Below are 27,514 nucleotides of genomic sequence, written 5' to 3' on the forward strand. Positions count from 1 at the left end.
CTTTACACCTGTGAATAACAGGTAACGGCTATTGAACAGTGATAGCCCTGGACTATATCCTGGCTCCGTAACTACTGGTTTGCACCGAGAGCTGTGCTGGCGTAACTCAAAGCAGCCACAGATTAGGGTGGCAGAGAACGCGGCCTTTCAACCGTGATGTTGAGGTTAGTGCCGGACAATGCAAGGGTTTTATTTCTAAAGTAAATAATAATTTGTTTTTGCAATGTGCTGGCGAAGTTTCAATCACACTGCTGTGAAGTACCCCAAGTGACACTTAATAAATCGCAACGTCATTACTAAAGGTGCAAATTTCGTGTAATAACAATATTACAGGACGCTGGTTTCAAGAAAACAAGTGCAACAATTTAGTTACAAGATATCAAAATAGAAAGACCACAAAAACAGCATGCAAATGAAAAAAAAAAACTAAAAAACAAAAAAAACAATTTTTTCTTTAACTTATTTTTCGTATGATTATCTTGATTATGATGTTATCATTGTGTTTATTTCGTTATTCAAACTGTGGTTGGATATAAGCAGCAGGAATCTTAATCAAAACGGATTTCCGTTGTGCAAGAACCAACGGATTGCGATTTATTTACAACCTTGTTTACCTCATATAGAACCTAATAGAATTTTCTACCTTTATAGAAAGTGTGAATGGCTAAATTGAAAATGACACAGAGCATTTACGTTATAGGGGAACTCTGATAACTAGAACTCACAGCGATCCCGCACTGTTTCTATTGAAAGTTCAAGTCGGCTCCAATGTATCTAGATGCCCGTATAGGCGCTATTAAAGAATCAAGCCACCATTTCATGCTCCCGCTCAATGCCGAGTCATACAAAACATCCATTCCCATCAGCTAACCAAGATATTTTCAAAAATGTCTTGTCTTCATTCGTAGCTTGTTTTTTAGTTTCCAATTAAATGTTGGTTGTATTTTTCAATTCAAAACGATAACAAAGCAGTGATTGATCGACATTCTTTAATTATTTGAGCACGATATTCCTCCTGATGTATGTGATTTGTTTGTTTTGCTAGCCGTGATTGAGAATGGAATATTTGAGTCCGTTTCAACCAGTTTTTTTTTTTTTGTATATAAATCTCAAACTGTGTAAGTTGAGAATTTCTACGTAAACCTGCAAGCGGCATTTGCTCCATTTTTGTTGGCCGCCATCTAAGAAAACAGCCCTGGACCATAAACGTTTCAGATGATCACAGTTTTTCCCGCGCGCTCGCCCCAGGCTCTTTTGTCCATTAGACAAACGACAACCATTGATTGACAAGCAGAAAAAAGGGGGGTAGGTTGGGTGGGTGTTCCTCCAACAGGAGCTCAAGCGATCCGCGGCTTCGGGACTTTGTGTTATCACAAGTTTGTTTTTCGAGAGTTCGAGTTATCAGGAGTAATCAGGAGTGAGCTCAAGCTATCGGGAGATCCGGTTATCGAGGGTTCGTGTTATTGGGAGTTCGGGTTATTGAGAGTTCGTTTTATAGAAGTTTGGTTTATTGTGCGTTCGTGTTATAGGAGCTCGGGTTATTGAGAGTTCGTGTTATACAAGTTCGGGTTATTGAGAATTCTTGTTATAGGAGTTCGGGTTATTTAGAGTTCGTGTTATAGGAGTTCGGGTTATTTAGAGTTCGTGTTATAGGAGTTCGGGTTATTAAGAGTTCGTATTATAGGAGTTCGGGTTATTGAGAGTTCGTTTTATAGAAGTTCGGGTTATTGTGCGTTCGTGTTATAGGAGATCGGGTTATTGAGAGTTCTAATAATTGAATGTAGTCGAGCTATCGGATGTTTGTTTTATCTAGAGACTACCCTGTTTTGAGAGCTCATCCAAAAATTTGTGCGAGAGCATTCAAGGGCTTATAACTTTGGGAACATTTTCTACCTTGAGGTAGAAAGTGCTCACAAAGTTTGAGATGACCTCTAATAAATACTTGCTTGAATTCCAAATATCAAAAAGACATGTCTTTTTTGCAAGCCACTAAAAACAGAATATTTTTTGTTACTTTTGCTGCTCAAAATGCGACTCGTCGCGACTTTAGCAATCAGTTCGTCACAGTCACAGACTCTTTCTACACTCTTTAGTGTCACTCTCAGACACAATCAACACCTCGATGGCAACGATAATAACAAAATGGGTGTTTAATTAGCCCACTCTTCAGGCTTTTCCGCGCAAAAAAGGAATCTCCCTTAATAGAAACTTGGTTTCTGTGATGAAAACAGCGATAATCAGATGGAACGAAAGAAGCATTGCTTATAAAAATGAACGTTGTTTTAAATTTGAAAGAAGATATAAAAAAACTAGCTATGACGACCAATAGTTGGAAAATCCGTCATTTTTGAAAACTACGAACCAGAGAAAAAAAGGGGATACAATTTAACCAATAAATAAATATTTATCATGGCGTATTGATTACTTGTTACCATGTGTGTAAAACCTTTGGGTCATGATCCATCCCTAAGCAAAAGACACATACTATCAGGCACTTAGGAATAAACTTCTATTGCTTCTCTATCAGTAGAAGCCACAAGGCCTTATCAACCAAATGAGCGCACTAGGGTGCCATAATTACCCCTCTAAGTAAGGCTGATGGCGGCAGTGGTGGCGAAATGCTTGATGGAGAGGAGCTAAGCTATTTTTGAGTGGGTGATCTACACATTACCGGATACATCTCTTAATGGATTTTAATGCGATTTGGCCACTATAGACGCGCGTGATGGATGAATACAGTTATTCAGTAAATCAGTGAGTCGTTGAGTGTTAGGTAATCAAGAGAATGCACGTAAATACACGGTAAGGAAGAGACAATGATATCTATTTCTAAGAACTTTTCTCGCGCACCTGTGAAACCGTACGACTTAGGGCAGTTCACCCGCAGGAGGTACTTCAGATTCATAAAGACATTGTCACATCTCTACATTAGCGGTACGAGAACGTGGATGATTTTAAAAGGTCATTTATAAGCCTAAGGCATGGTGTGTTGATTTGCCATGCAACCAGATAGAAAATAATATGGATCCTTTGATGAGTTACGTTAAAATCCGCGCCATACACTATATCTCGTTTTATATCATTAGCAAACGAATATCTTATTTTGTACCATGCTTTAGACATTGCCAGGTATTGCATATTTGGGTGTTCCAAAGGAGCAGTAGAATACGACGAAAGGTAACTCAATCCTCAAAGTTATGGTTACTCCACGTTTTTATTACCATGTATCTGATATAGCATTGGACAGTATTCGTGATTAAAAATGACGCGATTCGTGTCTCACTGTGGAAATTTAAAGATATCATCATTTTAAAAAGCCATATTTTGAGATGCGAGTGTCCGTAGGTAGAAGAGTCTGACAAAAGGGTGATGGGTGGTGGTGATGGTGTTGTGGTGGTGGTGGGGGGGATGTTAAACCTATTACCCCTTTTGTTACGTACGATATTGAATTGAATTGAATATTTTTCAACTATACCTGTATTTGTATATGAACAAACAACGTGCAACACTGGCCGCATGCGAGCAGGTCGCGTACACCGGGTGTATCACTGCAGTAAGAAGATATTCTATTTCTAAACAAGATTTGAACCAAAGGCTTCATTAAGCTTTTAGCGCCTTTAGAGGCAGGTGTTATTGTTCATGAGATCTCTTGAAAAGAACAAAAAGAAATAGAATAATGAAACGCGTATGGATTTTCAAAATCCCATTTTGATACGCAAAGGAAAATGAGTATGAAAACTAGAAATTTTGCGTGCGCTAAGAACATTCACACATCCTTTAAGAAACAACGCATTACCACAATTATAACATTACAAAAATCTGACGTAAATCCCCCAACAGTCCAAACACAAGGTTTTTGATCTCCAAGCCTGACAGAACCGGAGGCGCCCCAAGAAGCTCATGAGACATGATGAATAATTCCCAACAGGATACGAACAGCACACGCTGCCAACAGCAAACAGCAGCTCCTTGTATATTTGCGGGGCTTGACCGTTTGTCAAACAAATTTCCCTTTTCTGGGACGACAGCTGAAACGACAGATAGTACATCCTTTCGGAGCAAATCTTTTAAGGGAGATCATATAATACAATTGAAAATGACAAAACCTTATCTGCATTTTACGAGGTAAGCCTCTTTCTTTTTCGATTTTCATAACAGCAGCTGAATGAGAAAAGAAGTTTGTTCATGATTGGCCCATTTTACTAAGCTTTAAGAGCTAACAAAGTCACCTCAAATGTTTTAGGAGAATACTAGGGCTAAACTAAAGTTATCGACATCTTGGTGAAAAAGCCTATAATTCTCCCTTCAAGATCATCCCTCGAGAGACAGGTCAGGCGATGTGATTATTGGACTATCAACGATCATAGGGCATTATTTTTTAGATGAATCTAAAAAACGTTTAGCTTATTAGCATGCATTTTTGCAGTTTTGTGCATTCTTTACATAACGTTAAACACACTGATATTTTAATTACCGAAAAATGAAACAACAACACAAGAGTTTACAATATTTTTACAACAACATAGCCAAGGCTAAACAGTGCGCTTTGAACAAAGACCAAGCTACAGGAGGTTTAACTGTTCGCGTGGCGCTTCATCAAAAACGACATTTACCCAGTTACTGCTGCGTTTGTTTGTATCTATTTAATTGACACGCCAAAGGGTCGCAGCTTTTACGACACTGAACCACAAGAAATCATTTACTCTACTAATATCTAGGAATCGCTTACAAAGCTCTGATAACGATAGCTTGTATGGGGTAATGGTCTAAATGATATTCTCCGGCAGACATGACGACTAGGTTTACCCTTACAAGTAACCATTGCTTGGATGACATTACGACTGACTTAGGTTATACTTATGCTCTTCGTGAACTAGCACACGAGTAAAAAGGTAAGGTTTCAAAAAAGCCAATAAGAAGTATTCTGAAGCGAAATTAGATTTAGAAAAATGTCACAAGCTTGACAAAATGCCCAAAATCTCCGGCAGGTGTCTTTGGGGAAAAGAAAAATACAGATTATTATTCCTTTTGGATAGAAATGGTATAAACTCCTGGATCTAGCTTATATTGAAATGTAGAGGTTATAGTGAAAGCAGGATTCTAATTAAAAACACATTCTCTCACTGCAATTGATATTTAGAAAACCTATGAAGTAAATGGCAGAAAAACGAAACCTTCCTATGCCTCGAAAGCCACTGTCCCGATGTTGACAAAGGTAGGGGAAAAACACAGAAAAAGCAAAAATCGAAATAAAAAGGGCAGGGGAAAAATAACTAAAACAACAAAGTTTTCCAAAGGAGCAGGAAATTATATAATTTAATAGCTTCTCAGTGGTAACAAGATATTTCCATGATATTTCCATCTCATTAGGTACCCCTTTGAATTTTTTTTTATAATCCAAGAAAAAAAAAACATAAGAGGAAAAGAAAGATGTTTGATTAGGCGTTAGGGTGATACTTAATTGTATTTATTCGTTTTTGTTTTCGCCCTGATGAGATATAAACAAAAAGTTGGATAATCACAGTAAGAACCAGTCCCAAGGTTTGTTATACCTAGTTCCTGTCAGGACAGTCAGGATGTTTGATACACCAGGCATATACCGACATCGGTTTTTATCTAGACGCCAAAAGCTGAGACAATATTTAGCTGTCGCAGAATATGTCTAGAGTACAATCGCATATTTTATCCTGGCGCATTTCGCGAAAGAAAATCGACCATTTGTTATTGTCAAATTTTGTCAATTGGGTTATCATTATTTTTATAATGTTGTCTACACTCGAAATGCTGCTAATTACATTCACGTGAAACCCACCAAGTAACCTTATGTGTAGATAAGTGTTTAAGTAAAGGAAGGTCATTATTCATTGAGGGGGGGGGGGGGGGATGGGAGGGAGGGCTGCTTTAGTTGAATTTTTTTCTGGTTCAAAAATTGCCACCCTCCCTCAATCTAAAGCACAAAAATAGTGACCCTTCCCTTAAAAGACGACCAAAAATTAAGGCCTTCCCCGGGACAAAAAAGGAACTATAATTATTGTGTTTGTGTGTAATGGGAAGGGGGGGGGGACTGACTTTGAATGCACTTAGGAAAAAAGTTGATTTCGAGCCCATTTTTTAGGGGTGTAAACAATAATATTGTGTAGAGGGTCTTGGGGCACTCTCCCCTGTGAAAATTTTGCCATTTTCAAATATATGAAATGCTAATTATTGTTATAACCTAAGAAGAAACAGTATCATTAGCTCCTTCCAAACTAAAATCTTATTTAAATACTGTTTTCATACCACTAATCTGACAAGTTAGTATGGGAGGGTTTTTCTCATAAATAGAAATTCGTAAATTCATTGATAAAAGTTAAAAAAAAAACTGCAAAAGATGAAAATAGTAGCAGAGGCCACACTTTAGGGAATAATGATTTTCAACGCCAAGCAAAGGAAAGTCATGAAAGTTAAAGCAGAAGGCGCATTTCATTCATTTTTCTATTTTTTTATTTTGAATTGAAATTCCAGACTTTTAGGAGCCACCTTCCCTGCTAGCAGAGGCCTCTTTTCTCTGTATTTCACTGTGTTGGAGTTCGCGAGTAAAAGATACCAGCACAGCGAAATACAGAGAAAAGAGGCCTCTGCTAGCAGGGAAGGAGGCTCGGAACTTGATCAGAATACTTGTTCAAAACAAGTAAACCCGGTATCAAAAATTGAGGCCCTCCCCCAAATTGATACTCAAAAAACCGCAACCCTTCCCCCAAACATATCAGCCCCCCTCCCCCCCGTTAAACAATTTCCCTTCCCTAAACTGATAGCCTAATATGTACTTATGACTGTGTGGCATAGGGGGTGATGGAGATGAGGGAGTGATGGAGATGAGGGGGTGATGGAGATGAGGGGGTGATGGAGATGAGGGGGTAATGCATGTGAATGGATATGGGGATGGGGGGAATGGATGGATTAGGTGGGTGTGCCTTAATCCGTAACAATTCTTACCGGAGGTTCTTTGAAATTACTCTTCTTTTTCCATATCATACCTTAGTCTGCGCACCCATTGTAGGCATCCTGTGTATTCGGATAAACTATCTTTTGAACCATATGAGCCTCAGAGCACAATAACTGCGAGACAGTTCCCTGGTGGAATATTTCTTTTGCTATCGAGGCTCCTTGATGGAATATATCGTTCGCATCTCTTAGCAGGTCTCGAAATATTGGGGTAAACATGGGGGGGGGGGGGGGGGGCATAGCCAAGCTCCTACTGGTAATTTCTTTATATTTTTAAAATATTGGGGGGGGGGGGGCATAGCCAAGCTCCTACAGGTAATTTCTTTATATTTTTAAAATATTGGGGGGGAGGCATAGCCAAGCTCCTACTGGTAATTTCTTTATATTTTTAAAATATTGGGGGGGGGGGGGGGGCATAGCCAAGCTCCTACCGGTAATTTCTTTATATTTTTAAAATATTGGGGGGGGGGCATAGCCAAGCTCCTACTGGTAATTTCTTTATATTTTTAAAATATTGGGAGGGGGGTCATAGCCAAGCTCCTACTGGTAATTTCTTTATATTTTTAAAATATTGGGGGGGGCATAGCCAAGCTCCTACTGGTAATTGCTTTATATTTTTAAAATATTGGGGGGGGGGGGGGGTGTGGGGGGCATAGCCAAGCTCCTACTGGTAATTGCTTTATATTTTTAAAATATTGGGGGGGAGGCATAGCCAAGCTTCTACTGGTAATTTCTTTATATATTTTAAAATATTGGGGGGGGGGGGGGGGGGGCATAGCCAAGCTCCTACTGGTAATTTCTTTATATTTTTAAAATATTGGGGAGGGGGGGCATAGCCAAGCTCCTACTGGTAATTTCTTTATATTTTTTAAAATATTGGGGGGGGGGGGGGCATAGCCAAGCTCCTACTGGTAATTTCTTTATATTTTTAAAATATTGGGGGGGGGGGGCATAGCCAAGCTCCTACTGGTAATTTCTTTATATTTTTTAAAATATTGGGGGGGGGCATAGCCAAGCTCCTACTGGTAATTTCTTTATATTTTTAAAATATTGGGGGGGGGGGGGGCATAGCCAAGCTTCTACTGGTAATTTCTTTATATTTTTAAAATATTAGAGGGGGGGCATAGCCAAGCCTCTACTGGTAATTTCTTTATATTTTTAAAATATTGGGGGGGCATAGCCAAGCCTCTACTGGTAATTTCTTTATATTTTTAAAATATTAGGGGGGGGGGGCATAGCCAAGCTCCTACAGGTAATTTCTTTATATTTTTAAAATATTGGGGGGGGGGGGCATAGCCAAGCTCCTACTGGTAATTTTTTTATATTTTTAAAATATTGGGGGGGCATAGCCAAGCTCATACAGGTAATTTCTTTATATTTTTAAAATATTGGGGAAAGGGGGGGGGCATGGCACATACCCATAGTACCCCACACCCCGCTGCGGCCCTGTACAGCACAAATAACATTTGAGATTTACATCCAACTATGTTATGAATTAGAGTACTTAAATTTCGCGTCACTTTAATTTGGCGAATTTCGCGATTTTGAAAGGTTCGCGAAAATTAAGTGTCGCGAAAATTGCCAAAAATGCCCACGCATCTTTTGTGAAATTTGTTTCAGTTTAAGATTACAGCACATTTAAATTCTACTTGTTTTTATGGATTTTATCATCCCGAAATCGCGAAAAAATAATCATCTGGTTTTAAAAAAAATGGGTAAATCGCGAAAATAAAGTGTCGCGAAATATCTTCATCTCAAAATCGCCAAATTTTAACGTCGCAAAAATTAAGTGTAATAACGCATAGAAAATCATTTGCGTGAATCCTTGAAAATCCTTGAGCTTAATGATAATCAGTCTTGTTTCCAGTTCCTTCATTTCTTATTATAAATAACCACTTTCCTACGTGCGTGATAGTATCAAAATAAATTAGATTTTCTGGCCTGTTATCTAAAACACTAACAACTCTTAATCTAAGTTATTTTTTATTCAGTCCACTACTTTGTGTTATAAGGAGGACCTAATAGGAACCACAAGAAAAAAATTATCACTAGAAATAATCTTTGTACTTAATTTTTGAGCTACTGGAGCTCGCAATGTGGCATCTTAAAATATTCTTAATAGATTCCATTACTATATGTAATTGGAATGTAATTGAATTATTTTACAGAAACTCATAATAGATTTAAAGATAAATTGATTTGATTACTTGAACAACCTTGGCACTTGGTTTAATAAGCTGCTAGAGCATTTGCAAGTCCAAATGGAAGATAGAATTCTCTTGTTGACCATTGCTAAGTTCGAATATGTTGATTAGTCGATAAAGACCGAAAAGGAATGGAGACCTACGCATTTACGCTGCGGGGAGGTATGGGCGAACAAGTAACAGAAAGTTTTCCAGTTACGGCAAACTAGACAAAGAATCAGTTATATCATCAGGCCCGCACCCAGTATTTTTCTTGGGGAGCGGGGGGGTGCGAAATCAGTGGACCAAATTTTGTCTTGGGGGCGGAGGAGATAGTGAGTTTTCTGATAAAAATCTTACCAACCACGAAAGAACGTCCAAGGGACGTTGATTGTCGGATTTGGCTAAAAATAGCCTGACTTATGGATTGATGACATACCAGAGTGATCTAGATTATGCTTTATAGTTTTGTCTACAAATAGCACGTTTATTAAGAACCTAAAATAGACTTTCGGCAGTGGGGGGAAAAGTGGGTGCATCCGCACTTCCTGCACCCCCCTGGGTAAGGGCCTGATCATAGAGTGACTGGATCACTGTAGAGTGAGTGAGTGAAGATGACAGATTCCAGGATCGAGAATACGAGCAAAGAATACCAAAGCAAAAGTCAAACCAGCTTATCACGCTAATAAAAGCATCAATCAGTCTCACGACAAGATGCTGAGTTTAGTTGGAATGTTTAATTCAACTTCAAATATTGTGATGATCGAAAGTCACTTCGTGGCCGGATAATTGTTCTAGCTCGATTAACAAGAATCCTATGAAAACGAAAAAGGGGAAAGGAAGTAAACCCAAACAAGCGCCCGGTTAACTCCGTGAGAAACACACAGCGCCAAAATTCTGAAGGGGGTGACTGGACTTGGTGAGGAAGATAACTTCAAATACTTGATTTTGAATCCTTCTTATTACTTTTGTAGCTAGTGTGTCTTATAAGCTACAAGCATCTATAATAATTTGTGCAGAGACCAGTGAGAATGAAAGGCATATTTTCGCACGCGCATTTTTTTACGTATGACACATTTTGTTTTTTCTTTCCTCAAAGTCAAACGAAAAGTAGAACTTACTTCTACTTTCCGCATTAACTTTTTTCAAGTCGCAGAAAAAAAACTTGCGGCGATAATTTTCTTGCTGAAAAGTGTACGGGTGATGGGGGTTTCTAACTGACGGATAACAATAGAGACATTAAAAACGTAGACAACGCTGTTACGCCGTCCAAAGATCTTATAACAAGAGCGTATCTCATAACTAATAAATGTGGAAATGGAAATAGAGAGAGTAACATTCAGAGGGCCTTAGGATAACTTGCCACAATTGTTCTAAAAGAACATCACACCTTATTAAGAACAGGCCTTGCATTTATACAGAATAAAACGAAATTATGCGTCGATATGCAATAGAGTATTCCGATGTTTAGCTATACACCAAACACTGGAAATCGACTCGTCTTTAATAAGACTTCTTCAGGGCAGACTTCTTCAGGGCAGACTTTAGTCTGCCCTGAAGAAGTCTTATTAAAGACGAAAATTTGGCAGAGTCGATTTCCAGTTTTTGGTGTATTGTATTCATTGTTCTGGTACGAGATCTCGACAGTTTGGTTTTTTTTATTCTATCCGATGTTTAGCTAAATAGAGAATGGGCAACCAGAGAAATGAAAACATGTAAATGTTATATAAAAATGACCGATAAATTGTTAATTTACATTTTGTACGAGATAAGTCAGTATATAGTGCTCTCTTTTATCACGATGAAATGGTTGATAAAAAAAACTGGCGTCAATAATTATCAGTAATCTGATAACAGATAGAAACCGACCTAATATCAGATTTAAATTGGACAGATAGATATTGAAACAGATGATGATCCTACATTCGAAATAGTCGTTGTCGATATTAGCCCCGCCAACAGGCGGGTATCGAAAAGCGACAGAAAAAAAAAAAGAAGAAAGACATGTTATTTTAAAAATATTCGTCTGTTCCAATATGATCCCAATGAAAATGGGATTCGTCTCACCATTTGTCAAAATTATATAAGGGGCTCGAGAAATTTCCGAGGTCTAAATGGGGGGACTTCTTGGCTTAACTTGTCTCGGTTTAGGGACAGTTTATTTGGCATGCACAATCCAGGAGTCCAAGATACGTATTAAACCACGTTTATCTATGCACCTCAAACCTGTATACACCCTATATACATTTTTTCATGGTTTCGCTACATGCTTGTTCCGTTAAAATCATTAACAAAACGTTCTAATGCTACAAACGCTCATTTTTCGGAAGTGACCGCGTTTGTCAAAAACGACAATTTTTGACTAAATTTTCTTGATATGTTTAGATAATGTCTCATACATTTACTGTATTTTGGGCTGCTAAAGGGGGGGGGGGGGGGGGGGGAGAGGGGCCCTAGGCCACCCTCAGGCTACGCCCCTGCCTCGATCATTTTTGATGTGCTGTCTTCTTCTCTTTCTTTCTTTTCTCTCTCGAGCTGCACTTTTCTTGCATGAAGAAGAACGAAAGCCTTTCTTCTTCGTCTGTGTCATATATAGCTTCAACCTTTGTCAAGTTGACAACCTAGATTTATTCGCACTTTCGAGAAATTATGTACCTTCACTTTTTCTTAATTAATGTTTTAATGAATTAATGAACTTATGAGGGGGGAGCATAAGGGGGGAAATGGGAAATTTTGTTCCACCTCAAGGGGGGGGCAATTATAATTTTTTCCCCTTACTTTTATCAAAATCTTCACCCCCCCCCCCCCTTTTCGGGATAATAAATTAACTTTCTCTTAGGGCTGTTTTTTTCATTCTTGTAGAATCGCTCAGCATTAATAAACCTTTTCGCAATTTGCGATGTCTTTTTGTGTGAACCAAATTGCCTGTTGAGCGATTATATTCCAGTATTGTTCACCGGCGCCAACACAAAGCCCAGAATAATTAGCATTCTATTATGGCTTAAGTCAGCCTTTTTAATTGTCCAACCCATGCTTATATCAACAAAACAATCTATACATTTAAGAAACATTCCGAAGAACTTGTTGGAATTTGTACGGATCGGCAAGTGAACTTTTGAGTACAGGGTTATGAAACTATTGTTCGACCGGTACCTCAAGTGTAAGTATTTCACGCCTACAAAACAACCTCACTAATATAGCGATCTAGCCAAAGTTTAGCTTAATAATAACACATTAAGCGACAGCTTGTGTGACAAAAATGTGCTCGCTTTACCTAGTGCTTTTTTCCTGAACTCAATATCGTGAAGTTTATGCTTCAGAAGCTTTCCTTGCAACGTTTGCCTTATCTTTGCAATAAAATAAAACATAATCGACTTTTAAAGTGCGTTGATTACACAAGCTCACCATAAGAAAGCTTTAGCATTAATGTCAAAACAATTAAAAGCGCTGTGTTGATACAAACTTGTACTGTTATGGCCCGGAAAAAGTTTAGAAAAGCATTGATTCATTTTAGAATACTGCAGAAGAGGGGCGAAAGAGAAGTTGATTAACTTCTAATATGCCTTAAAATAGCTCCTGCGTTTTTAACGCTGTTTAACTTAAATTATTTCAAATGTCTCTGTAGTAGAAATGTTATGAAAGCTCATGACGAATCTGCGAGAAGATACTCATCCTAGATAAAGAAATAGTATAGGTTATATTGCTACCATGATGGATGACGGCCTTAACAGAAGATTTATAATAGATACCGTGCATAACAAGAGATCGCCATGGGGATAAAGTCCTAATTTTGACGCTAATAGTTTTCTCTCACCTCCAAGGCATAAAAAAGACCGTTTACAAGGAGCTCTGTTTTATATTCCAGAAAATATGACAAACAGAAAGCTGTACAATGAGCCAAAAGCTAGCTAAAATCAACCTAGCCCTTAACCACTTGTTATTGGCATATTTTTTTTAATGGGCGATTACGGGTAGTATATTTCCAGGTAAAATCTCTCAACAATAGAAGCACTTCCCGCCCGCTCTAATGGTGCGTTATAAAACGAAATAGAATAATGTAAGTATTTCCCCAGTTTTATTACTTCTGAACACATACCAGGGGAAGGAGAGAACTCCGGTCAATGGCAAATCAATAATAATCTCCGGTATTATCTTTCTCGGTAAAGCAAATGTTGTCTAGAATAGTGATAAGAAAAGTAAATAATGCTGCTTTGAATTTGCATTCGCTAAATATTTATATTACACATTTAAACAATATTTTTAAAAACGGCTCTCATTTCTGAGACACGTTCCGTCCAAATCTGGAAAAGTTTTCAGATAAATGTGTCTATATTTTCATCTTTACCTCTTTTAGTCAAAAGTGAAAGAAGATCTTACAAAATACACATACAACTCATGTCTCATTCACACTTTAACCTGCTCACGCATGCATCTAAAAGACTTATCTAAAACTGATGCCGCTTTCACATAAACGTTTTTCACGCATCTAAGATGCTTGTGTATAATTGATAGAATGGGGTGTTGTAATTGTGACCTGAGGGCATTGGGGGAAAGGGGGGGATGGGGCTTATGATGACCTGGGGTCAGAGAGGGGTAGTGATGGCGACCTGAGGATGATGTAAAGGAGGGATGTAGGGAGGAGGGGGGGGGGCAATGATTATAAAAAAAACTGCTTAATGTCGTTGCTATTTGAGCGCATATTCAATTTTAATGAATTGAAATGAAATACTGTCATAAAAAATTGCATTCTAAGACTATATAAATAGGTCCGCACCTCTGGTGCTGTTACCAAGTGTATCCAAAGAGCTAAGCACTAGAGAGTCTTCTAATTAGTGTCATTAGGGGGTCGAGCGTAATGTGAACTCCTAGCGATATATTAACGCGCTTTCAGACAGCTAATATCATCAGGTAGGCGCGACATATTATTCAGGGTGCGTAAAGTACACGGAGACGCCGTGGTTCGTGTTTGTCATACATAGCTTTCCTGATATCGGAGAGCTTACTATAAGCCCTGACATCAGATAGCTTAATAGTAAACATCTTTACAAGAGGGAGTAAGAGCACAAGTGTTTAAACAGATCTCCGCAAAGTGTATCAGCGGGGAGCCCAGTCTGTACCTCATAAGTGGGTTATTTTGGGAGTCTTTTCTGTATACCTCCACTTGTAAGTTGTTCAAACTGGTCGATTAACTAGTGTTGTGAACGACATTCTAATAGTTTGATCGCTATTTGATTCTTAATTTGCAGTGTTTGAGCTGAGAGGAGCATATTACCTGTTGAGAAACAGAACGCATCTTACGCACGAAGGGCAAATTGGTAAGATGATAAGATCCATGTTACAAGCACCACAATCTTGGTCCGTTTTTTTGGCTTCGACTACTTCAGAATCGTTATGTTATGATGTCAGTGTAAGGTATCGTTATGATGTCTATGACATCGGGACTAGGTAGGAAAACTATCAAGTAATTATTTCAAGCAGAGGTACTCAACAAAACTGGCATAGACCAACAATTTAATAAGTGCTTACTCGCCCAAGGGCTTATACAATTAGCCAAGATAACGTCAAATTACACCTTATAAACAGATTATTAAACTTATCTCAATAAAGCAGAACTTGTAGAGCAGTTTGAGACACAAATTTTAACTTAAAGCGCCGCTACCGCTAGCTACAAAAGAGAAGAGAAATAGCCAAAACTATTTCGCTATTTAATCGAAGATGCCTGCATACCAAATAGTAAAAATTCATAATATTATTAAAGGTATTTCACAAGCCAAGAAAGGGATCTGTAGGTGATTAACTGTAATTTTCTTATCTTATCTTTTCCGAAACCACCAGTAATTGCCATATACCTCAGTTAAAACTTTTTTGGCTTCTTACCTAGCTACATTTACCACGTATTTCATGTAACCTAAAGTACATATTTCATTAAACTTTTTTATTAAATTCAGTCTGAATACGCAGCTGTAACAATTACAAGGCCGAACAGAATTGAAAATGCAAATATCACGGGAAGTATTCGGTGTTCTGTCTTGTACTGATTGTTAGTGAATTTTCAGTTAATTGTCTTGTCTTCCCACACAAGCTTTTCGAATAAATGTCTAAAAGTGTTTACGCATTCAACACTGGGTGTTTATATGAGGTGTTTACACTTGCGCTAGCAAAACATATATCGAGATCGCAGCCAAGTGGCGTTGAGTGATTGGCGATAGTTTACAGTGCCTCACGGCTTGTCTTTTATTATCAAGACCTTATCCACGCGGTAACCTTGGCGTAGATAACGATATATATCATCATGGTCTTGTCCACACGGAAACTTTTCAGTAAATAATGATCTATATTATAACAAGGTCTTATCCACACGGTAACCTTTCAGTAGATAATGATATATATCATCAAGGTCTTATCCACACGGTAACCTTTCATTAGAGTAATCTATATTAACACAAGGTGTTATCCACACGGTAACCTTTCAGTAGATAATGATATATATTATCACAAGGTCTTATCCACAAGGTAACATTCCAGTAGAGTAATCTATATAACCAAGGTGTTATCCACACGGTAACCTTTCAGTAGAGATGATCTATATTATAACAAGGTCTTATCCACACGGTAACCTTTCAGTAAAATGATCTATATTATCAAGGTGTTATCAACACGGTAAATTTTCCCTTTAAATCCTAATTATTTTGCTTTACTATTCGCTCTAGCCGTTTAGTTTATCTCACAAAACAACAACGGTATCGTTTTCTGAAATAACTCCTTATTCCTGGGATACCTGTGGTTATTGCTTTCAGATACCGACCATGTGGTCCCTGGCTCTGCTAGCGCTAGTCACCAGTCTTACCCCCGTTGGTGGCATCTTTATCCCATATTTCAAGAGTAGGAACCATTCGGACAATGCCTTCCACATCGCATACAACATGATGGACTTAGATGCAAATGTCTCTAGATTTGGTAAGTAATGATTGGTCCTCTACCTCACCCACGCCACCTCTACTAACCAATAGGCGACTCTCACTGAGAAATCTTTTAAGTGGCAGACTCGAGCTAAAACAAACTCAGAAATGTCACGCCATGGAGCGACTAAAAAACAAATCATTAACAATCAAAATAAGGACAAGAAACTTTCGGGATGTATTAATAAGCATTGCTTTTTTTAAAAGGCTTAGCAGGCCTCGAAATATTGGGGGGGGGGGCACAATACAGAAACATCAAGTAAATATTTGAGGGCACAGCCACGCCCATACTTGGGTGGGGGGTGGGGTGGGGGTGCCCCTGTGCCCACTCCCTGCTACGAGGCCCTAAACGACCCTAAGCTCCCTTCACACTGACGGTACCTGTCATACCACAACTCATACTTCCAACTTTTCAATCCATTACGGCACACTCACTTCCACTTCACCTACCTTGACCACTACCGCACCTACTCCATCGCACTTAACCCCTGGATTTCCCCACATCATATCTGAATGCCTTTCTTTCAGGTCAAGACCATGACCACTACCGCACCTACTCCATCGCACTTAACCCCTGCATTTCCCCACATCATATCTAAATCCTTTTTTTCAGGTCAAGACCATGACCACTACCGCACCTACTCCATCGCACTTAACCCCTGGATTTCCCCACATCATGTTTGAATGCCTTCTTTCAGGTCAAGACCTTGACCACTACCGCACCTACTCCATCGCACTTAACCCCTGCATTTCCCCACATCATATCTAAATCCTTTTTTTCAGGTCAAGACCATGACCACTACCGCACCTACTCCATCGCACTTAACCCCTGGATTTCCCCACATCATATCTGAATGACTTTTTCCGGTCAAGACCATGACCACTACCGCACCTACTCCATCGCACTTAAACCCTGGATTTCCCCACATCATATCTGAATGCCTTTCTTTCAGGTCAAGACCTTGACCACTACCGCACCTACTCCATCGCACTTAACCCCTGCATTTCCCCACATCATGTTTGAATGCCTTCTTTCAGGTCAAGACCATGACCACTACCGCACCTACTTTATCGCACTTAACCCCTGGATTTCCCCACATCACGTTTGAATGCCTTCTTTCAGGTCAAGACCATGACCACTACCGCACCTACTCCATCGCACTTAACCCCTGGATTTCCCCACATCATATCTGAATGCCTTTCTTTCAGGTCAAGACCATGACCACTACCGCACCTACTCCATCGCACTTAACCCCTGCATTTCCCCACATCATATGTGAATGCCTTTTTTCAGGTCAAGACCTTGACCACTACCGCATCTACTCCATCGCACTTAACCCCTGGATTTTCCCACATCATATCTGAATGCATTTTTGTCAGGTCAAGACCTTGACCACTACCGCACCTACTTCATCGAACTTAACCCCTTGATTCCCCCACATCATATCTAAATGCCTTTTTGTCAGGTCAAGGCCTTGACCACTACCGCACCTACTCCATCGCACTTAACCCCTGGATTTCCCCACATCATATCTGAATGCCTTTCTTTCAGGTCAAGACCTTGACCACTACCGCACCTAATCGCACTTAACCCCTGTATTTCCCCACATCATGTTTGAATGCCTTCTTTCAGGTCAAGACCTTGACCACTACCGCACCTACACCATCGCACTTAACCCCTGGATTTCCCACATCATATCTGAATGCCTTTCTTTCAGGTCAAGACCATGACCACTACCGCACCTACTCCATCGCACTTAACCCCTGCATTTCCCCACATCATATGTGAATGCCTTTTTTCAGGTCAAGACCTTGACCACTACCGCATCTACTCCATCGCACTTAACCCCTGGATTTCCCCACATCATATCTGAATGCCTTTTTGTCAGGTCAAGACCTTGACCACTACCGCACCTACTCCATCGCACTTAACCCCTGGATTTCCCCACATCATATCTGAATGCCTTTCTTTCAGGTCAAGACCTTGATCACTACTGCACCTTACTCCATCGCACTTAACCCCTGCATTTCCCCACATCATGTTTGAATGCCTTCTTTCAGGTCAAGACCTTGACCACTACCGCACCTACTCCATCGCACTTAATCCCTGGATTTCCCCACATCATATCTGAATGCCTTTCTTTCAGGTCAAGACCATGACCACTATCGCACCTACTCCATCACACTTAACCCCTGGATTTCCCCGCATCATATCTGAATGCCTTCTTTCAGGTCAAGACCTTGACCGAGTGAAGGCGATTTCCCGCCAGTATTCGCTGGATGAGCGGTGTGAGGCCGGGATGCCTTTGTCCATAGCTTGGCACCAGTACTCGCCCTATGTCACGCTATTTAAATCCGTTCACAACAGACGTGTGGGATTCACGGTAGATGGCATGTTCCCTTCGATAATGAGTCAGGTACGTCAAACCAAGGACACAACGCGACACGGCACGGAACACCGTGCGAACACGTCACGAATAAAATACGACACGATACGCCGTACGTACACCACACGATATAACGCGACGCGACACGGTACACCGTACGAACACGACACGATATAACGCGACACGACACGGTACACCGTACGTACACGCCACGAATAAAATACGACACGGTACGCCGTACGTACACGACACGAATAAAATACGACACGGTACACCGTACGTACAAGACACGATATAACGCGACATCACACTGTAAACCGTACGAACACGACACGATACAACGCGACACGGTACACCGTACGAACACGACACGATATAACGCGACACGACACGGTACAAAGTACGTACACGCCACGAAGAAAATACGACACGGTACGCCGTACGTACACGACACGATATACAAGACACGACACGATATAACGCGACACGACACGGTACGCAATACGAACACGACACGATACAACGTGATACGACACGGTACACCGTACGTACACGACACAATATAACGCGACACGACACGGTACACCGTAGGAACACGACACAATATAACGCGACACGACACGGTACACCGTACGAACACGACACGATATAACGCGACACGACACGGTACAAAGTACGTACACGCCACGAAGAAATTACGACACGGTACGCCGTACGAACACGACACGATATAACGCGACACGACACGGTACAAAGTACGTACACACCACGAAGAAAATACGACACGGTACGCCGTACGTACACAACACGAATAAAATACGACACGGTACACCGTACGTACACGACACGATATAACGCGACATCACACTGTAAACCGTACGAACACGACACGACACGATACAACGCGACGCGACACGGTACACCGTACGGACACGACACGATATAACGCGACACGACACGGTACAAAGTACGTACACGCCACGAAGAAAATACGACACGGTACGCCGTACGTACACGACACGATATACAAGACACGACACGATATAACGCGACACGACACGGTACACCGTACGTACACGACACAATATAACGCGACACGACACGGTACACCGTAGGAACACGACACAATATAACGCGACACGACACGGTACACCGTACGAACACGACACGATATAACGCGATCCGACAAGGCACACCGTACGTACATGGGACGATATAATAATAATAATAATAATAATAATAATAATAATAATAATGCTCGTTTATTTCAACTGTTTGCACTTCTTTTACAACTGAATTACCGGTAGGGTCAGCTAACTACAAAATACATTACACCATACATAATTCATAATAACATTAAATCCCCAATAAAACTTGACGCGACACGAAACGGTACACCGTACGAACACGACACGGTACACCATGCGTGCACGCATCCATACAATGTGACACGACGCGGTACGATACGGAAATTTAAAAGCGACACGACACGATACAACACAGGACACGGTAAAAAATGCGAACACGAAACGGTACGACAAACTCACAAGACATGAAACAACGTGACAAGACACAGTACGGGGCACGGTAAAAGGGCATGTTACAACTTAACACGGCATGCAAAACACAAAGCGATACAATCCTCGCAATAATAATAAACACGACGTAGTTTCACATGACAAAACATGGCATTTGAGAAACGACACAAAAATATACAAATGTACACACGACGTATAATAAGACCTGTCACGACACGACAAGATAAGATAAGAATAGACGATACAGCGTGACACGACACTAGAGAAGAAGACAAGGACATAAGACACATACCTTGACACAATAATCGACGGTAGGCGTGTAGCTAGAATTGTTGACCGGGGTATAGAGGACGCAAAATATATAGTATTTGTTAAGAACCCCTACCCCACCCCCCAAGTACTTGTGATATTTACGGCGCCTTATCAAAAAAGCATTTTTTGTCTCCTCGTAGATGCTTCAGGCTTGCTGCCACCCCAATAGCACTGTGCTGTTCGGTAAATTCCTCAAATCAGTACGACATGCAGAAGACACCATGATGAGCAACGAGTACGACATGACTTTTCCCCTGTACGGGTATGACGCTTTTAGGTGAGTAACCCATACGGCCCCTCTCTCCTCCCACCCTACCGCCACTCCACATGGTCGGGATGCGATGAAAAGTGGTGAGTTTTACAGTACGTATCCTTGAAATGCCAGAGGAAACTTTTCGGACGGCACAATTTTGTTGTATGCGACACCTCTACAACTCGAGTCGCTGAGTTTAAATCAGCCTACGACTCCGATACGATTCTCGTATACGAATAAGTAACGTAGTCTGTGTTAAGTCGTGTCGTAGGCAGGTTCGCATATGACTAAATCGTGCCGTCTAACTCAGCCAGGTTGTTTATATAACTACCAGAGAGGCAATGGAGTAGGGAATTGCAATTTTGATCCTTCTGTGCTCATCAGTGATGTCGATTTGTGTAATTTACAGCCGCTTGCTCCCTGGGGGTGGGGGACTCGACAAAAACAGACGGGGTGATCGTCGGCAAAATCGATTTTAACCCTAAGGGAGGGCACTTCAGAAATTCTAACCCCTAAGAGATAGCAAATTGGGTGTGGTCGATTGCATTTTTAACCCTTAGGAATAGCAATTGGTCGAAATTTATACCCTAAGAGATAACAGAATCGAAAAACAACGGTAAACATCCCCTTAGGAATAGCAGTTGGAGAATTTTATATCGTAAGCAAAATCGGAACAAAATTTTGTTTTACCAACACCCTATAAGGGATTATATTTTTATACTCTATAACATGTGACCACCGTGACCATGAGATCACCACCGTCTACTTTTCTGGAGAGTCCCCCAGGGCGCTTGCTCCACCAGTTTATCATTAGGGACCTTTCGCAATGACAACGGTGACGGCATAAAAAAAAAAAACGGCGCCATCGTTTTTGCGTAAGGTCCCTATCCTGTAGAGTGTTTCGCTCAATGTTTTGTGTCTTAAGGTGTTGTTATATTCTACCATTGTTTCTACAGTCGGTCGTTCCGTGGCCACGCCTTCCTGCAGCTCGTGCGAGCCCCGCGTATTATTCTTCTCGTGCATGACGACCCGAGCAAGACGCGAACCCACGTGCTCTTCACGACAATCATCAGCGCGTGGCCCATGCTGATCTTTATCCTGGTGACCGCCTCCCTCTCGGGTATCATCATATGGTTCCTGGTGAGTAGGGGAGGGAAGGGTGGGCAGAGCCGTAGCAGGCCACGGAAGATGGGGGGGGGATGCACAATAAGGAAAAAATTATAAAATGTTGGGGGGTGGGGGCACAACCACGCCCCTACCGGTCATTTTCTTATAATTTTTGAAAACATTTTGGGGCGGCAGCGGGGAGGGGGTGCCCCCAGTGGCCCACCCCGTGCTATGGCCCTGAAGGGGAGTTTATTCATGCTCACTTTTATTCCGGTGACCGCCTCCTTCTCGGGTATCATCGTATGCTTCCCGGTGAGTAGGGAAGTGGAGGGTGGGGTTATTATCAATACAATAAACCGTTTGTCTGTTTCTATATGGCCTGTCTCTTGTAACCATTTTATTCTTCTTGTCATTATTCTAGGATCACAGTCAGAACCCGGACGAGTTCCCTCCCCCATTCCTCAGAGGGGCCTGGGAAGGGTTCTGGTGGGCATTAGTAACCATGACAACCGTAGGGTAAGAAATGATTTTATTTATGGTAAGGATTTTAGTTACCATGACAATATTAGGGTGAGGGTGACTTTAGTAACCATGACAACCGTAGGGTGAGAAAATTGCCTTGGACTCAGCACTCCGTTGTAATAGCGCGAGGAAGGCACAAAAAAATTCTTCATTTCTTAAATGCTTTGCTTGTTGACCAGGTATGGCGACCGATCTCCCAAGTCTGCGTTTGGCCGCGTGTTCTGCATCGTGTGGATCATCACAGGCGTCATCATAGTGTCCATCTTTACCGCACTCGTCACCGCATCTCTATCAGCAAGCACTTACCCCAATTTTAAAATACACGGATCTAAGGTATCTATATTAGCAAGCACTTACCTTACCTTTAAAAAACACGGATCTATGATCTAAGATCAGCAAGAACTTGTCCCAACTTAAAAATACACGGATCTAAGGTATCTCTATACACTCAGCAATTGCCCCAACTTTAATATACACGGATCTAAGGTATCTCTATACTCAAGAACTTACCCTTATTTTAAAATAGCTTAAAATACACGGATCTAAGGTACCTCTATCATCAAGAACTTGTCCCAACTTTTTAATACACAAATCTAAGGTATCTCCATACTCAAGAACTTACCCTTACTTTAAAATACACGGATCTATGGTATCTCTATCAGCAAGAACTTGTCCCAACTTAATAATACACGGATCTAAGGTATCTCTACACACTTAGCAATTGCCCCAACTTTAATATACACGGATCTAAGTTACCCCCTATAATTAAGCATTTATCCTAATTTTAAAATACACGGATATAAGGTATCTCTACCAGCTTATTCTACACTACGCGCCTGTTAGAGTGGTTTTCAAAATCCCGTGCAACAAAATGTAATTGTTAAAATGTAATTGTCAAACCGGAATAAAAGAGAGCAAAGACATTACAGTGTTTACTAAATAAACTAAATAGTATTTCACGGGTTTTTGAAATCCACTCTAATTAACGCTGTACTTTGTTTTAAGATCGGGGCCGTGAACGGGAGTGAGGAATACCGCCTGGGAGTGAGCATGAATGCCGATATGAAAGGTACAGCTCTCTCTTGTCGCCTTTGCGCATGCCCACAGGCCAACAAGTCCCTTTGAGGGGGCGTTTTCCTAACGCATGTTTGAGCCCCATGCGAAAAAAGAACATATGCTGGCATTGTTGGGCAAAAAGCTCGGAGAATAGATTGGAAAATGCTGTTCTCCTGCTTCTCGGAGAATAGATTGGAAAATGCTGTTCTCCTGCTTCTCGGAGAATAGATTGGAAAATGCTGTTCTCCTGCTTCTCGGAGAATAGATTGGAAAATGCTGTTCTCCTGCTTCTCGGAGAATAGATTGGAAAATGCTGTTCTCCTGCTTCTCGGAGAATAGATTGGAAAATGCTGTTCTCCTGCTTCTCGGAGAATAGATTGGAAAATGCTGTTCTCCTGCTTCTCGGAGAATAGATTGGAAAATGCTGTTTTCCTGCTTCTCGGAGAATAGATTGGAAAATGCTGTTCTCCTGCTTCTCGGAGAATAGATTAGAAAATGCTGTTCTCCTGCTTCTCGGAGAATAGATTGGAAAATGCTGTTCTCCTGCTTCTCGGAGAATAGATTGGAAAATGCTGTTCTCCTGCTTCTCGGAGAATAGATTGGAAAATGCTGTTCTCCTGCTTCTCGGAGAATAGATTAGAAAATGCTGTTCTCCTGCTTCTCGGAGAATAGATTGGAAAATGCTGTTCTCCTGCTTCTCGGAGAATAGATTGGAAAATGCTGTTCTCCTGCTTCTCGGAGAATAGATTGGACAATGCTGTTCTCCTGCTTCTCGGAGAATAGATTGGAAAATGCTGTTCTCCTGCTTCTCGGAGAATAGATTGGAAAATGCTGTTCTCCTGCTTCTCGGAGAATAGATTGGAAAATGCTGTTCTCCTGCTTCTCGGAGAATAGATTGGAAAATGCTGTTCTCCTGCTTCTCGGAGAATAGATTGGAAAATGCTGTTCTCCTGCTTCTCGGAGAATAGATTGGAAAATGCTGTTCTCCTGCTTCTCGGAGAATAGAATAGAAAATGCTGTTCTCCTGCTTCTCAGAGAATAGAATAGAAAATGCTGTTCTCCTGCTTCTCGGAGAATAGATTAGAAAATGCTGTTCTCCTGCTTCTCGGAGAATAGATTAGAAAATGCTGTTCTCCTGCTTCTCGGAGAATAGATTGGAAAAATGCTGTTCTCCTGCTTCTCGGAGAATAGATTGGAAAATGCTGTTCTCCTGCTTCTCGGAGAATAGATTAGAAAATGCTGTTCTCCTGCTTCTTGCGCGCATTTTGCAAAATTTAGAGAGTCTCAATGGGGAAACCTGATTTACGGTTAACGGTAAAAAAATAGGCGTTTGTACGTCAAACGGTTACAAAATAGGCGTTTCTACGTTTACAGGGGGAAAATAGGCGGTTACTGTTAAATTTTCGGCATCTTTATAACAGTTAACTGTTATTTTTTTCTAAATTTAAGTTGAACGTTTTACGGTTTACCCTATCAAGGCCCTCTTCTAATTTGATAAAACATATATAAGTGGATGAAACAATGTGCTTTCATACGATTTTCAGTATTCCCCAGTATATACAAAATGACATCGGAACTGCTGACCAACGACATCGACGGCGCATTGGTGGATAATTACGTCATCACTTACTTTCTGAAACTGATCCGAGATGAGCCAATCAGAGTGGAGAAATACATCGATCACTCGATTACCTATGGCGTGGCTCTGGCGCTGAATTCCTCGCGTCTTGAGGCATGCATGAGGGAGTACTTTAACGATTACCCTCACGAAGTGTTTGAAAGTATTGCAGAGAAGCTATCTCCTCTTAAGGTACTTACAGCCCAAACATGAGACTCGCATATTCGCCATTTTATGTTGCGTGGGAGGCTGGGTCGAGTTGATAAGCGAACTGCATGCTGGGATGATTTTAGGCGTCGCCATTTAACGATCCAACGATGCCACTGTCGATGTTGTGAATCTCACAAACGAAGATATTCCGGGAGCAGAATTGCCAAAGCCATTTTCTATCGTTTCATTCAGTATCAACATGTTTATGACGCCATGTTGAATTGCACCCCTAAAATATCCCAGCATGCTGTTCGCTTATCGACTCGACCCAGTCCCCCGCGCAATATAAGAATGGCCAATAAGGGCTATCTTTCAATTCCGGATATCGTATCCAACAAACACAAATCTTAGGTCCCGTTTTATAGGTGAGTTCATTTATTGTATGACGTCACACGGTGACCATAGCCTTCTGTTACTAGCTTTGGCTCTTTGTGCTATACCGACACTTAGCTTGGCATGCCGAAAAGATGCAAGACGTACAGTATGACACCACATTCCGTAGTCATGAAAGTTTTTCTTGCGTCCCACACATTTCTCACAAAAACGCTATATTTCCATATCTATAGATCTACAATTCCACAATCAAGATCGGGATATGTACGCCTCACTATTTATAACCGATAAATGAAATGGACTCCTTGACTAGTGACGTCACGTTGTGTTATTTATAGAATCCGACTGATGACGTCAGTCCCCAGCTGAAGGCCGCTGAGGCGTTGTTCTACCAAGAAGACATGTTTGCTACTATTATGTACGCGGGGCTTGGCTCCGTTGGATTCCTATTTGCGATTGGATTTATTTGGGAGATGTTCTGCCGACGGCCCAAACTTCGTGAGTAACAAATTATCATTATAAAAGTTCGGCTGTTGTCTACATGCTGTAGCCTCCTGTGCAGGCAATTGGGCTTCCTGTGGAAGAGAGGGAATGAGGGCGAGTTTAGCGCCACAGGAAGTCCGAAATCGATAAAAGCCCCTTTTCTAAATAAGAGGCCCGAAAACACTCGCGTTGTGCCGTTGTTTATAAGTTCTGCTTCTGTTGCTAGGTAACCAGCGCATGCAATTCAATTCCAAGATGGCGTTTAACTCGAATGACGAGACGGTGAAGCTACAGCCAACGGACGAGACTCAGTATGCCAAACTTGACACGATGATTGCCGAATACCAGATGTTCCACGAGTCATGGATAGACAACCTCAAGAAGCTACGAGACAAACAATTTAACGCCGCTAACGCTAATCATATAACGGGAAATCGTACTGATGTATAGTAATTAGCGCATTTTGTTATCGTTTCGGTTTGTTATCCAACTGTGCAGCAAATGTCATAACCCGTGAGGCAGGTGGACATCGCTTTGCTATTTCTAGTATATCGCTCCAAATTTAAAGTTTTAGATAATTGATAAACTCTCGTAAAGCGGTCTCAGTTTTTTTTGCGCCGATGGGGTAAACCGCTAGACATATTAATGTTAAATGCATGCTTTGAAAGAATACTTGCGCAAAAATGATGGCCCTTCACAACAGACTTCCATTTGTATAATCGCCCGAGGACCTGAACACGGGTATTGCCACAGTTTTAGATAATCGAGTCTCTGCTCTTTGCATGCACGCCGACCTCTCTTTTATTGTATTCTGCAATTCTTTTCAAATGATGCCCCTCGCATTACCTCCGATGAGCCGCCGCCATTCCGTTCTTTTATGCACTGCTAATGGCAGTGCTGAATAATGTATGCGCATGCGCGTGTTCTGGCGAAAACAAACAAAATCTCAGTGTATAAAGCCGCATTGTCATCAGTTCACAGTCACAGTTCCCGGTAAAAAGCCGCCATTTCAAAACGCTGGTCTTGCGTTTTTCAGCACTGGGGCCTGCTATTAAAGCCCATTGATTCCAGCCTAGTCCCAGGCGCTCTTACCGGTTTTCCTTGGGTTTGCTTGGTTGTGAACCTCGAGGCAGCTTATGGGCTGAGACGAGCCCACCCACAGAACTTGTATCACAACTCTAAGCAACCACAGGAAAACCGATAAGAACGCCTTGGACTAGGCTGAACACAGAAAACCCGATAAGAACGCCTGGGCTAGGCTGAACACAGGAAGCCCGATAAGAACCCCTGCGATTAGGCTGAACACAGGAAACCCGATAAGAACGCTTGTGACTAAGCTGAGCACAGGAAAACCGTTCTTATCGGGTTTCCTGTGTTCAGCCTAGTCAAGGCTGATAAATAAGAGTTGTGACGTCACAGAAAACCATCTCCCCGAGCTCGTCCCAGCCCCCAAGCTACATCAGGGTTCACAAGAAACCCGGTAAGAACGCCTGGGACTAGGCTGGCATTGCCCGAGACAGAAAAGGAATTTAGCGTAGCCCGGCCAACGATCTAATATACAAAACAAAA

General features: G+C 41.2%; 1 protein-coding gene across 12 annotated transcripts; it reads left to right on the forward strand.

Annotated features, from left to right (window-relative positions):
- The first annotated feature begins 16 nt into the window (after nt 1-16).
- Nucleotides 17-26,903, forward strand: LOC5510447. Of its 12 annotated transcripts, XM_048722193.1 has the most exons (14): nt 3,909-4,125; nt 4,244-4,329; nt 5,141-5,215; nt 14,414-14,482; nt 15,965-16,124; nt 18,359-18,543; nt 20,504-20,640; nt 21,573-21,756; nt 22,145-22,239; nt 22,425-22,578; nt 23,251-23,314; nt 24,846-25,111; nt 25,801-25,960; nt 26,172-26,903. In XM_048722193.1, exons 5-14 carry the CDS (start codon nt 15,974-15,976, stop codon nt 26,393-26,395), a joined length of 1,620 nt encoding a protein of 539 aa, XP_048578150.1. In that variant the 5' UTR covers nt 3,909-4,125; nt 4,244-4,329; nt 5,141-5,215; nt 14,414-14,482; nt 15,965-15,973; the 3' UTR covers nt 26,396-26,903. The 12 variants fall into 12 exon arrangements, with proteins under 12 accessions (XP_048578152.1, XP_048578156.1, XP_048578150.1 ...); XM_048722190.1 differs by lacking the exon at nt 5,141-5,215; XM_048722197.1 differs by lacking the exon at nt 3,909-4,125 and having other exon boundaries at nt 4,239-4,329.
- Nucleotides 26,904-27,514: the final 611 nt, after the last annotated feature.

This window comes from Nematostella vectensis, chromosome 14, assembly GCF_932526225.1.
Source record: "Nematostella vectensis chromosome 14, jaNemVect1.1, whole genome shotgun sequence".
NCBI lineage: Eukaryota > Metazoa > Cnidaria > Anthozoa > Actiniaria > Edwardsiidae > Nematostella > Nematostella vectensis.

Bases quoted from the DNA above. Each gene is read 5' to 3' on its own strand.
- LOC5510447 (XM_048722195.1), top strand. From the start codon at position 15,974: ATGTGGTCCCTGGCTCTGCTAGCGCTAGTCACCAGTCTTACCCCCGTT. The intron at 16,125-18,358 runs GTAAGTAATGAT...GCCTTCTTTCAG, and splicing joins TGCAAATGTCTCTAGATTTG to GTCAAGACCTTGACCGAGTG. The intron at 18,544-20,503 runs GTACGTCAAACC...GTCTCCTCGTAG, and splicing joins TCCCTTCGATAATGAGTCAG to ATGCTTCAGGCTTGCTGCCA.